This window comes from Phyllostomus hastatus, unplaced genomic scaffold (genome assembly GCF_019186645.2).
Source record: "Phyllostomus hastatus isolate PE091 unplaced genomic scaffold, TTU_PhHast_1.1 phas_scaffold_555, whole genome shotgun sequence".
Taxonomy (NCBI): domain Eukaryota; kingdom Metazoa; phylum Chordata; class Mammalia; order Chiroptera; family Phyllostomidae; genus Phyllostomus; species Phyllostomus hastatus.
Window position 1 is genome coordinate 9747450 of NW_025334036.1, and position 12792 is coordinate 9760241.

The following is a 12792-nucleotide window of genomic DNA, read 5'->3' on the forward strand; positions in this document are numbered from 1 at the left end:
TGGGACATGGGACCTTCAGTGCTAAAACCAGGACAGAGGAATGGTTAGATGCTCTTACCTGTTTTGTTTTTTTAAAGATTTTATTTATTTATTGAGAGGAAAGGGGGGAGAAAGAGAGAGAAACATCAATGTGCGGTTGCTGGGGGCCATGGCCTGCAACCTAGGCATGTGCCCTGACTGGGAATCGAACCTGCGATGCCTGGTTCGCAGCCCGCACTCAATCCACTGAGCTATGCCAGCCAGGGCAGATGCTCTTACCTGTTTGTAAGCTTTTATCAGAAAAAAAAAAATCCGTAAAGAGCTATTGTTCCTCTCATGGTGGAATTAACACGAGATTTTTGCTACAATATTCCAAAATTCATTCTTTCCCAGGTGGCGGTTGAATTTTTCAAAATGTGCTTTCGTTTCTGTGATTCCAAGATAATATGCTCCAGGAAGTATGCAATATCAGACTCCCAGTCTGCCCAGGCTGCCCCTCCAGAATACCACAGACAGGGAGGCTTACACAGTGGGCGTTTATCTCTCACAGTTCTGGAGGGGGAGGCCCAAGGTCAAGGTGCCGATAGCCTGGTCCTTGGTGGAGGCTCTCGTCCTGATTGCAGACAGCCGCCTCCCTGCCGTGGGCTCACACGGTGGGGAGGGAGACCATCTCCATCCTGTCTCTTGTGAGGCTGCTAATCCCACGCGTGGTGGGGGCAAGCTCATGGACCCATTACTTCCCGGAGACCCAAATACTCTCACGTTGGGGACTAGGGCCTCCACACAGGAATTCCGGGGGGACACACATGTTCTGTTCTCGGCAGACCTCAGTGTGGTGTGTAGGTAATCCCTACTCCAGCCCTGCACAGCAGAGCCCATGTCTTCCACCAGGAGGGATGCTCGGTGAGTGGGGACCACTCCCCCCTCCTCTGCCTTCATCCCACAGGCCTGTCGGGGGCGGGTGGGGATGGCAGGGGTGGCCTTCGTAGTCACCATCACGTGCCTGAGGAGGATAAGGGACCCTGCCTCTCTCCCCCCGGCACGGGTCTTTTGGGTTGGTTTCCCCCATTCATTCTCGAGGTGGCCCCCTGCGCACACGGAGCCACGGTGGCTGGGGCTCCTGCCTGGGCTCTGGTGCGGAGGGGCACTCATGTCGCACCTTGCCGTCTGTGGCACAGGCCTGTGCCCTTGCTGAGTGACGGTCCGCCGGGGGAGGGGCAGGGAGGGGAGGGACAGCAGGGCCCACACACACCGACCAGCATTTTCAGGCTTCCTTTTATTAGCATTTTATTCTCAATCCCTGTTACCTTCCTCTGGGAAAGGGCTTTCCCCAGGATTGAGCTGCTGCAGTTCTGACCTCTGACCTGTGGGAAGGGGTGTATGAGGAAGGTGGGATGCTGGGACTCTTTTCCTGCAGGGGAAGTACTGAACTTTTCCGGAGCAGCTTTTCCGCCGCGGCAGTGCTGATGGGTGCAAGTTTTCGTTGGCAAGAAGAACCACTCGGGTGGCTTTAAAAAATGCTTTACAGAAGCACCAGCTCACCCTGAGAGGTCAGCGGCTGTCCACTCGTTCCTGTCCCCCGGGGCAGGGGAGAGGAGGGCATCCACTGCAGCGCACAGCCAGCCTGGGAAACCCGCACAGCGGCTGGCGGAGGACTCCCTCTTGCTGCTGGAGAGACGTGTGTCCTGCACCCGGGCGCAACCGCAGCTCTGGCCGCGGGGAGGCGGGATCTCAGTCCACTGCTTGGGGCCTCGCCTTCCCCAGCGTGGGGGGCGGGGCCGCTCCAGTGCAGAAGGCTGGTCTGGCTCTCAGGGCCTGTCGCAGCTTCCCGGCCACGTCCGGGGCCCTGCGGATAAGCAGAGGGTGGTCAGTGCGGCGCCCCCACACCTCCACCCGGGTCTCCCAGCCTTGGCTGCAATGAAAACAAAGCCAGGAGCTGCCGACTTGCATTCCCTGAAGGAGCCTCAGGAGGGGATGTGAGTGAGAGGAGAATTGTGGCCCAGGAACGAACACACACACACACACACACACACACACACACACACACACACACGGCGTTTCCTAGAACTTTCCAGTCCCATTCTCACTGAGCCCAGACCATCAACCCTTGGTGGGCTCAGTGAGCGGAGTGAGAACCCCAAAATTGGACCGGAGGCCTCAGGGACAGGGGAACTGGCACACAAGACAGTGCCCCACGCTGGCCGTGTGCGGGTCTGCACCTGCCCGGAGCTCGCACTTCGAAGGCAGCCTGCGGGCTCCGTGGGCCTCAGGGAGTGGGGCACCTCCGTGGCAGACAGAGGGCCTGCAGGGTGAGTTCCGCAGGCTCTGGGGCTCCCACCCCGACAGGTGCGCCAGGAGCTCGGGGAAGCCTGAGCCAGGTTCCCACAGGCCATGCAGTGCTCTGAGCCACAATCCCCCGTGGGACAAGTGACCTTCCGGTCTGCAAGAGGACAGACGCCAGCCCGAGGTTCGGACATTATGCAAGGGCTAATTCCGTCTCCATATGCGGGCAAGGAAGGTATTTTACAGCCGGGTTTTCCAAGGAGCTGGTTTGGCACATGGTGCACGAGTGATGGGAAGGCAGTTGCCGACACTTGCCGCGCGCACCCGGCAGGACTGGCTCCCCCCGTGAGGTTGAAGGACGGAGGCGCGAGGAGCCCGGGAAGCCGAGCAAGGGAAGGCCGACTCACTTGGACAGGACGTCCATGGACTGCTGCGTGGCCAGGGTCCTCTTGTCCTGCGCTCCGTATAAGACGGTCTGGATCTGAAGACACTGCAGAATACCAGGTGGTCAGCGTGTGACTGGGAGAGTGTCCCTGGGGGCACTTTGCAGGAATACAAGCCTCCCTAGAGTGGGGGAAGGGACCCTTCCTCCACAGACGCCTGCGAGCACCGGATCAGTGCACCCTCTGGCTTCTCCGGAGAGGGTCTGACCTTCGGTGTGGGTGCTCACCGGGGGGCGGGAAACTAACGTGCGGTTTCAGCACTCTTATAGAACTCTCTGGGACAACCCGTATGCAAAAGTGTGGTACTACTGTACTACTTAAAAGTACTTAAAAGTACTACTGTATATATAATTGTGTATATGCATATTGTATATATAATTTATATGAAGCTTAAAAAACATGTAAAAGGAAACCAGAGTAAAATAAAGTGTAGGAATAACATCACATTCAGGATGGTAGTTATCTGGTGTGGGGTGGGGGAGAGGTGTAGAGGGAACTTCATGTGGGTCACCTTTTATGTCTTATATTAAATAGTTAGCTCAGAGGTATTTGTTATATTCATAGTTTGTGCATATCTGAAGTATTTCATAATGCATTGCCTTTAAAGATTTTATTTATTTCTAGAGAGAGGGGAAGGAAAGGAGAAAGAGGAGAGAAACATCAATGTGTGGTTGCCTCTCCAGCTCCCCCTACTGGGGACCTGGCCAGCAACTGAGGCATGGGCCCTGACTGGGAATCGAACCAGTGACCCTGTGGTTTGCAGTCTGGCACTCCATCCACTGAGCCACACCAGCCAGGGCTCATAATGTATTTTTAAAACCTTGAATTTGTTTCTCTACATGGTAACAGCTTGAATCAAACAAACGTGTGAGGGTTTGGGGTCTTTTGTACTGAATGCTTTATTCATTCTGATCTGCCACCCTGTTTAAGGTGTTCGAGAACATTCGCATGCAAGCGGCATTTGTCTTTGTGAGCTGTGGGAAACACCACAACTGAATGTTTGGGTCAGTCTGGAAAACTGAGGATGTGGTTCTGGAATCTGAGACTGCAGTTGTCTTTTGGGGGAAAGAAATACTCATGAAGAACAGGAGAGGATTTTTCTTTTTTTAAATAACAGAAAAGGTTCACTATTTCTCAGTTGAAATACGAAACACCAAGAAGTAGTGAACGTTTTCTATCACACTATTTAGTGGATAATCCAAATGGCACCAAGGCGAGGACCCCAGCCCCTCGGCCCAGCAAGCCCCACCCTGGAAATTTAGGAACTGTGAGAAGGTGCTTTGTGGCTCTGAGGACAAGGAGATGGGGACGGGTTTCTGACACCCGTGGCACTGGAGGAAGACGCTAGCAGTACATAGCCAGGGGAAGCTGGGGACGTCCCCTCATTAAGGTGGTAAAGTGGACCCCACACGGGGCCCAGCAGAGAAGGGCTCAGAAAGGACAGCAAGAAGCAAGGGTGCTTCCCCCCCATTCACGCCAGCGAGCAGCCCACCTCGGGGCTCACGCTTCTGCTGGAACAGACTTCCATGCCCTCCGAGTGGCCAGAGGTACCTCCCACTCCATGTAACAAGCACATCAGGTCTACAGTTACACCCACCCCAACGTCCCCGTTCATGTTCACCCCGTCCCCTGAGTTTACGACGGCCTCCGAGGCCATGCGTTTGGAGAGGACGCCCGCCTGCCTCGGTGTTCATTCATTCGCTGTGACGTCACATGTTTACTGGCGTTCTAACGGTGGTTCGAGATGGTCAGGGGTCTCCCCTCACCCTGCCTTCACAGAGGGCCTCCCACATGGAAACCTGGGGAGTCCATGCTGCTCCTCGGGTTACTGGGACTTCTTCCCCCTGGCCCCTCCCTCTTCTCTAGGGGAAGCGATGCTGCTCCCTGAGTTTAGTTGTGGGTTCCTGAGGGGAAGGGAAGGCCATGGAGAGCATTATACAAATTTTCACCACCTCCCCTTCCTGACCTTGTGTGCCGACCATGTTCGCTGGGGGCATCAGATCAGCAGGGAGAGCGGGTCACGGTTGGATAAAGTGACCTTCCTTCACATAAGCCCAGACAGAGGTGAGCCCCACACCTTCCTGTCTCTTTGATCCCAATCAAGACTCTTGCCTCCCTGGAATTAAATGGATTTTTTTTTAAGGCTATGTATCCTCACTAGAGAGATCTGCTCAGAATTCCAGCTGCCTGTGAGAAGAGATGCGGAGAGGTGTGAACGAGGAGAAACACCCTCCGCCCCTGCCTAATCCCTCTGGACCACAGTGCCCGGGGGAGGCCACGCCAGCCGCCAGGACAGGAAAACGCAGTCTGCCCATTCACTGAGAGAGTCTTCAAGAGACACCTTTCTTCAAAAGCAAAACGACCATGACCGGCTATTACCAGCACGTGTCCTACATAGCTGTATACGTTGCTAAGAAACATAAATTGATGTTTTCCAATGTTCTGCTGCTCTTAGCTAATTTTTTGTAGGCATTTGACGTGAAGTAGGTACTTTGATTCTTTTGTTAAAGCTGTAGACATTGACAGAGTCAGTAAATGTCCGTTGACACTGCCGGGAGCCAGGCACGGCAAACATCTCACTGAGCTGGGGAAAGAACTCCCAGGCGCTGAGGGCAGAACATCCTCCACCATGTTACAGGTCTTCTGTGCATTCCAGATTCTTCCAGGGAGCCAGTGCACCCCTGCTTGAAACCAGCCTCTAGAGAGGGTTTCTCACTTTCCTTTAAGTGGACAAAACCTTGACATTCTGAGTCTCCAGATGAATTTCAGAGAGCCATCACATTGCTTTCCAAGGGTGGGATTCAAAGGATTCTCCATTGGATGCAATACACCTATTGAGACTTTTTCCCTCTGCTCAAAACAGTTTCTGAACCTGTCGGTTCTGATGCCTCTTAGTGCTTCTGCCATTTTTTGTTTCACCTCTTGCACATCAAAAAAGCGTTTCCCTTTGAGGACTTTTTTCATCCAGGAAAATAAAAAGGTCATTTGGGGTGAGATTGGGTAAATAAGGAGGGTGGGGCATGGGGGGGTCATGCTGCTTTTGGTCAAAAACTGCTGAAAACTCAGCATGGTGTGGGCAGGTGCATTCGTAAATTACCCATCGTGAAATGGGCAAACACATTAAAAGAGTCTGCAGAAAAAAAAAATTTCCTGAAGCCAAACGCAGCCTCTCACAACACCACCAGCTGGTGCACTGATACAGATGGGAAGCTCTGCGGGACAAAAACACACACCCAGCGGGGGAAGCCTGGACTGCAAGGGGTCTGCCCTCCAGAAGATAATTCCAGTGTTGTTTTTTTTTTGGTCCCCCTCATAACTCTCTTTGATTTGATTTGCAGGGGTTGGGTTGGGAGAAGTCATTTATGTTCTTATTATTCTTTCATTACCAAGGAGGGAGCTTTCTACAAGATGAAAGGCAACACTAGCCTGCAGGCTGTCCCCAAACAGGGGCCACATCTGTCTTGCTCACCTTTGTCCTAGGGCCTCGCACGGTCCCCAGCACGTAAGTAGGTGCAATACTTGGTGAATGAATGAATGATTCAATAAGTGAACAAATGGGTCAACTGAGGAATTCCTATATGGCGCAGTGGGACCACAGGGCTCCCGGGACACACACGTCAGCGGCGGAAGCCTCTGTCAGGAGGCAGCTCACCATGGTGACAAAGCGTCGCCATCATAACCGGGCAAGCTCACCAGTGCGAAGAGCGCTGTTCTCCACGCACTGCTCTCTCTCAGGAGCCAGGGTAGCTAAGACACAATCTTGAGAATGCGATGTGGACATTAATCCTTGTTTTTGACGTGACTTTGAGTTTGGGAAGCCAGGTTTCTAGGGAGCCCCAGAGCCCAGGAAGCTGAGAAGTGTTCATCTGGTTGCTGCCATCCAAGTGGTGGCTGACCTCTGTGACCCAGAGCTCACTCCCATCCCAGTGACAGAGGGGTCACTCGGTGGCAGCTGTGGGGCAAAGGTCAGCTGACTCAATTTATTCCGGCGTTGGAAAATCACAATAGTTAGCCCTGGCTGGTGTGGCTCAGTGGACTGAGCACCGGCCTGCAAACCAAAGGGTCGCCAGTTTGGTTCCCAGTCAGGGCACATGCCTGGGTTGTGGGCCAGGTCCCCAGTAGTGGGTGCTGGAGAGGAAACCACACATTGATGTTTCTCTCCCTCTCTTTCTCCCACCCTTCCCCTCTCTCTAAAAATAAGTAAATAAAACCTTTTAAAGAAACCACAATAAACACCCCAAATCACACAAAAAACTTATTTTCTGAGTTGTTTTTTGCGGGGGAGGGCTGGATTTCCAACAATCTGTGGTCATTCCCCAGGGTCACTTTCACAACAGCGCCCCCGCAGGTGCAGACAGGGACTGCGGGTGTCTCAACCCTCCTGTCCTCCCTCGGCCCACTCCAGCCTGGAATCACATGGGGGAACTTCAGCCACTGAGAGCACCGAGGGAACATGTCGTCTTTGTTAACAGAGGGGGCGCGACAACCCTGCAGCTGAAGAGCCCTCTGGGGCTGAGGCTCCCAGACTCAATCCCAGAAAATCGGGGAGGGCATAGTTTTTCAGTCCATGCCAAGCTTGTGCAATCATATGTATTTCATCTTCATATGAAACAAAAAGCAAAGCCAGAGAAAGGTACATTAAGGAAAAAGAACTCATCACTATTCTTGATGCTAGCCTGTGTCCAAGGAGGGGAATCTGTCCAGAAAGTCATGAACTGGGCTTCCATTTTCATTCAAACCTCAAGGCTCGTGTTAAGGAAAAGAGACATCAGAACCCCACATCTGTGGGAGAGTGAAATGTCTTAAGTGTCCAGAAAAACACAAATACACTTTCATTTCATACTAATCTTACAAGGCAGGCAGAAAGGATCCCTTCAGTAATGGACTTGGGGGGATCGAAAGGACAAGGCCCAGCACAATCCGCCAGAGAGCATTTTCCTACAGAGACAGGGTCCCAGGCGGGGGCGCTTGGGGTTCCCGAGCCCTCGTGCCCAGCCTGGTCCTGGCTGCAGCTGCGTCTCGGCTGCACGCACTCACACCTGTAGTGGACGCTCGCTCAGCCCCCGTGACACACCAGCCCCATGCCCGTGTCAATGGGGCAGGCGTGGGCCTCGCTCCCACAGGGCTCCCAGAGCAGTGTGGGGGGGGGCGGGGCCAGACACTTAAAACGTGCACATAAACGTGTCATAACAGCTCACACTAAGAGCTATGGAAAAGCAAGAGCGAACACGGGGCCGTGAAGGAGTAGAACAGGGGTGCGGGTGGCGGCAGAGGGTGCCTGGGGCAGTGATGGCTGATGCTCAGGTGGAGGCCCCCAGGATGGGGAGTCAGCCGGGTGAAGGGCGCCGGGTTGGGGGAGGTGGTGGTGGTGCTGAGGTCCCGGGCAGAGGCTCACCTTGCATCTCTCTCTCTCTCTCTCTCTCTCTCACACTCACACACACACACACACACACACACACACGCACCCCTGCAGCTCCCTTACCAGGAGGGCCACTCACTGGGAGCCCCGAGCCCTGCTGCCCAGGACGGCGGGAAGGCTCCCATGAGAGAAACAGCGTTGCAGTGGGAACAGGGTGGGCGGCCCAGGCACTGCCCCTCGCTCCCTGCGCTCCCCGAATGTCTACACAGTACACAGTGCCGCTCCCTCACTCACCTCTTGGCCGCCAAGGGCCGAGGGCTTGCTGTCCTTATCGACATCCCCTGACTCCCCCACCACGTGGCTCCGCCCCTTGGCCACTGTCTCGGAGCAGGCTGCTGCCGTCTTTCTCCAGGACAGCTGCGGCACCAGCGTTCAGAGAGCCGACCTGTCTGCGGGGCTCACTGTGGACAGGAGCCCGGCCCTGGGCCCACACAGAGGTGAAGGCTGTGTCTGAAAGGGTGTGGTCAGCTCTGGGTTCCAAAGCTGGACCTGCCTGTGTCTGCGCCAGACAGAGGAAGAGACGCACATCAGACCCTCTTACAGCTAAGCCTCTGAGCTGCCTTTTTCTGGCACGTTGCCCCGGTGACCTGGAGCCCGGCCGTTGCGCTTGGCCCATCTGGAGTCGGTGCAGCCCGTACCCGCCGTCTGCCTATTTAAGGTCACCCTGAATTTATGTGGAGGAGTTCTGTCTGTCCCTTCATCCCTGGCCACCCTCCCATAAACTCACGGTTCTCCTGCCTGCAGGGAGGCACCGACAGACCTCCAGCCTTGGGCCAGGACGGGCTGTCCTGGCCCAGGGTTCTGCCCGCTCCAGACCTCCGTGCTAATGTGGAAAGGAGTCAGGCGTTGCCACAGGAAGAGTTGTGATACAGGGCCTTGTCTGCGGGTGGTCTGTGTGCGCTACCAGTCCGTGTTCTCTAGGGGGCAGCAAAGGGGGAGAGTGCCAGGCCTGGGCCGTATACTTTGGGGCCTGAGCCCCAGGAAATCAACCCTCCCTGGCAGGCTGTGGCCCAGGGCCCTGGAATTCTCACTTCCACCCTGCCTGTGGCACGCAAGGGACTATCCCCTGCTCCCCACGGGAGGTTACGAATGGCAGTGACCTTGACCCCTTTAACCTCAGCTCCCATGCTTACATGACAACTGACTGACAAAGCTCTGCTCACAAGAGCTGAAGCATGTTTAAGCATGCTTCTCAGCTCAAGAAACTGGGTTTCGTGTATGAAGTTAATGTCACCCTGGCCCGCCTCTCCTTCAAAAAGGTCTCGAGGAGGCGGACTGCCACAGCCCAACAGCGGGTTAGTTAAAACAAGGGGATCGGGTAAAGCAGGGTCAAGGACAGATGAGACTCTTCACATGGAAACCTGGGGGCTGACACGGGGCTCTGTGGGGACCCCAAACCCGCCCTGCGCTCCCTGGAATGCAGGGCCATGCGGAGAACACCACGCACACTGAAGGGAAAGGACAAGTGAAGTGGCCGCCGACGGAACGGCAGGGCGTGCGTGCACTGTGCGTAAAACACACGGCTGCCTGTCGGAAGGCTCCGTGTGTTCGGCCGGGCGGAGGAGAGGCTGGCATTTTGCAAACTGATGTGTTTCCGTGGATCCTGTCTTGACTTGTGACAGGCACATGAGAAGCTTCCGGGGACGGCTTTGTCACCTATAATCTATGAATAAAAACCACTTTCCATGTCCTTTCTTCAAACGATGTATATCACAGGGGGCTTTGGATGCCTTGGAGAAAGAGGTCACGTAAAATCCTGTTAGTTCTTTCACGGAAATGCTCCCAGCTGTGGAGTAGTCAGGAAGCGGACGGAACCCTGGAGATGACAGCGCTGAACAGGCAGGCCAGGTAAAGCGGGGACCCAGGCCTGACCTCCCACGGTCACTGGGGCCAGGACCCATCCCGAGAGGCTGCTGACCGAGGAGACAGCCTTCAGGAACTGTCTTTTGCAGCCCTTCGTGAAAATGTTCACAAGGACGCCCACCCTAAAACCAAACCAGGTCTCTCCGTTGCCAAAGCCTGTGAACTTCTGCTGTGGAAATTTCCATCTGGAGCTCCTGGCATCCTCCACTGCCCTGCTCCCGTCCCCCGCCCCCAGGCACAGGCCTCTGGAAGACAGATCAATAAGGCAGTTTTCCTCTCGGTAATTCAATCCCACTGTCTGCTTTACGTCTCACGTCTTCCTGATTTTCCTGCCCCGGGGACCCGGCCGGCGCCACACGGCACACCAGGGCACGCACATCTGGAAAGGCCTGTGTTCGGTGGTTCCTGAGCGGGAGATGAAAAAGCTGGGGGCTGAAGCCGTTGTGGTCAAAACAAGAAGAAGACCGGGCCGGGAGCTTGCAAAAGCAGCGGCTGGCTCCACGGAGCTCACAGCTAAATATGGTGTTTGGGAATGTCCGGTTCGGCAGCGGACTGCTGGGGAGGGCCTGCTTCCAGCTCGTGTGTGCCCCGGTGTGCAGGGGGCGGCCAGCCCTGCCTCCTGCGGGCACACGGGGAGGACTGGAAACGAGGTCTGCGTGTACCGTGGTGCGCGCCACCCACGGGGACACAAGTTCAACCCTCTCTCTCGGGTTCTGGCATGGGGCCAGAAAGCTTTAACGTGCCAAAGCCCTTGTGTTCAGACTGGTGCGTGATGAGGCCAAACTAAAGGGAAAAAAATGTCACCAGCTTCCATGGCAGGTTTTAGAGGTAACGAAACGTGAGAGTCTCTCGAAAGGGAGCTGATTTTCAGCCCTGCGGGTGGGCAGGGCCGGCAGAGGCCAGCACGGTGACTCTTAAGCTTCCCCAGGAGCACACTGCAGACCCCGGGGCCCTGGACGCCGGCCCCAGGCCCTGGTTCAGAAGAAGACCCTGAAGCAGGGCGTTTAAGACCCATGCTTCTTGACCACTGGTATAAAGGAGAAAGGCGGATGTTTTTTTTTTGGAGTAACCGGCCCATAGACAATTTACGTGCTTAACTCCTAGAGGCCCCTGGTCAGTAAAGCAAGGCTAGTACGGTCTGGCCTGCCGGACCACTGTGAGGATCGAGACGGATGCACAAGCTGCCCTTGGCAGCAGCCAGCCTGCCCCTACGCACGTGGTCGGTTGTGGCACCAGCCCGGCCTGGCCAGAGCCAGCAGGGCCCGCTGGAGGTCCGGGTGGCCCCTGCTCACGTTTCTCGTGTGTCGGCTACCATCTGCTGCCTCCCCCCGTTTCCTGGGGCCCCTCTCCCACCTGGACTCACGTGGCTAGACTGGTCCTGCAGAAGAGCTTTTCCCTGTTTCGCCGCCACACCTCGGGGGAGAAACGAGCAAAGGGAAGGAAAGTGGAGAGCCCCAAGGACGGGGAAAGCTCTGTCTTCTCCTCCCACCTGTCTTTACCTGCCTTCTGCGCCCGGCAGGGCCTGGCGCTGATCAAAGCAGCCCCAGGGGCCTCGCCTCCTCCCACCGCAGAACAACGGTGGGAGGGCCGGCCGGAGGGTGTGCATCGTCTCCATTTTACGGATGAGAAAACTGAGGCCTCTTGGTCTAGTTCTTAGGCCACCCCACCACATTCTCAACACCATCCTCACAGGGTTTTAAAAAAACCCAAATCCAAATATAGGCCTGCTGTGCCCTGCTCTAAATCCCCTCAACAGCTCCCTGCTGCTCAGAGCAAGGTTTGGACAACTTTCCTGCAAGGGGCACGTGGTCGTTACTGCAAGGGCCACGTGCCAACAGACCAAAATCGAGGTTCCTACGTGGGTACTTAGGTAACGGGAGACAAAATGTTCCACAAAGTTTATCAGTGAAATTCAGAATATAATAATGAACAACATCTTTCATGATCTGGTTCTAAGGAGAAGGATGGATTTTTGGGGGGAGGGAGTAACATCTCCATTGGGGTTCAGCATCAGTGTTCCCCATCTTCATTCAGCTCAGTTTCTATGATTTGTGTGACTGCAGACTGTATGATCACCCGTAGGAACCACTGTAAACTTGGGGGTCGTACGAAAATGGGCAGTGGGCCGGACTCGGCCTGCAGAGGCTGCCATCGGGGACCGCTGCCTGAAGGGTCGAGTCTCAGCCCCTCCACCTGCGCACTCGGCTGCAGAGCCTTGCTCCCCAACAGCTGCTTAAATGGGCTTCACTCTCCAGCCCCCTAGCCCCACCCCCATCCCCCTCCCCCTTCCAGCCGGGGAACCCCTGCCTTTCCCAGGCCCTACTCTTTCCAGGGCTGTGCATTAAATACCTCCCCTGAACCCCGGTGCCTCCCCCCACTCCAGCAAACAGTGAGAGAAATCCAAATGTAAACCACGATATTATAAGGGGAAAATAACTATTAAAAAATGCATGAGAATACTTTGCAAATCTCTATGCCAATCAATCTGAACATGTAAATGGGACAGTTACCTGGAAAGAGACAGGTCACCAAATGACCCTGTTAGAGATAAAAAGCATCAACAAACCAATTGTTTTGTAGATTAGAGAAAATAGTCAATAAAGGAAGTACCCGCCCTAGAGAGTTTCACAGGAAGTACAAATCTCTGAAGACTAGATAGTTTTAATGCTGCACCAGTTCCTTCAGTACCTGAAATAAAGGTAAACTTCCAAATTCTCTTTATGAAGCAAATATTGATACTTAAACAAATATAAATCTTGGTGCAAAAATCTTAAAATAAATACTCACAAACTCATCAACCTCATA

General features: G+C 54.8%; 1 protein-coding gene across 1 annotated transcript in view; it reads right to left on the minus strand.

The window, feature by feature from the left end:
- Positions 1–1248: 1248 nt before the first annotated feature.
- Positions 1249–12792, minus strand: part of TTC23 (tetratricopeptide repeat domain 23) — a 46945-nt gene continuing 35401 nt past the window's right edge. The window contains exons 11-12 of the mRNA XM_045824992.1: positions 2670–2752; positions 1249–1825 (exon numbers count right to left, since the gene is read on the minus strand). Of these exons, the coding sequence (XP_045680948.1) occupies positions 1711–1825; positions 2670–2752 (198 nt within the window). The 3' untranslated portion in view covers positions 1249–1710. The remainder of the gene's footprint in view (positions 1826–2669; positions 2753–12792) is intronic.